General features: G+C 38.0%; 1 protein-coding gene across 1 annotated transcript in view; it reads left to right on the forward strand.

Annotated features, from left to right (window-relative positions):
- Nucleotides 1-615, forward strand: part of DIS3 (DIS3 mitotic control homolog (S. cerevisiae)) — a 33090-nt gene that overhangs the window by 29582 nt on the left and 2893 nt on the right. The window contains exon 18 of the mRNA XM_006882729.1: nt 2-95. Coding sequence (XP_006882791.1) covers nt 2-95 — 94 coding nt within the window. The remainder of the gene's footprint in view (nt 1; nt 96-615) is intronic.

Genomic DNA, 615 nt, shown 5'->3' on the forward strand with positions numbered 1-615 from the left:
CAATTGTGGTATTAATTCCAAAATATGGGCTAGAAGGTACAGTGTTTTTTGAAGAAAAGGACAAACCAAAGCCACGACTTATTTATGATGATGAGGTAGAGTATTTCTAATGTTTTGTTTTCTCTTGTGGGGAATATGTGAGCATTTCATATTTTATACATCACAAATGATACTTAAAAGGATAAAATTTTTTCTGTATTCTACAGAATTTATGTTACATCTGTAATACAGATCACTAAGTTAGTGTGAGCTTAGGATTTCATTCTTGTTTCTTATCACAGAATATTTTCCACATCGATGTGATGTCCTTTTTATTATGCCATGTGCTTTTCCCTCTAAGGACAACTTGGATTTAGTGTTGGCCTAAGTAGAGAGGTGAATTGAAGGTGTAAATGACTTTGGTATTTCAGGGAGAGGAATGTTTTTAACCCATTTCCAGGATCTGGCACTTTCTGGCTCCCTATCCTTAGAATTGCCGAGCAGTTTATCCGAGAGGCTGGGCTCTATGAGGAGAAGCGTGGCGTCAGGATTGGTGGAAGATCTATCAACAGTCTGTGTTATGCAGATGACACAACCCTTCTTGCTGAAACTGAGGAGGACCTCATGCACTTACTG

This window comes from Elephantulus edwardii, unplaced genomic scaffold, assembly GCF_000299155.1.
Source record: "Elephantulus edwardii isolate Elephantulus edwardi_28Jun2011 unplaced genomic scaffold, EleEdw1.0 scaffold00023, whole genome shotgun sequence".
Classification (NCBI taxonomy): domain Eukaryota; kingdom Metazoa; phylum Chordata; class Mammalia; order Macroscelidea; family Macroscelididae; genus Elephantulus; species Elephantulus edwardii.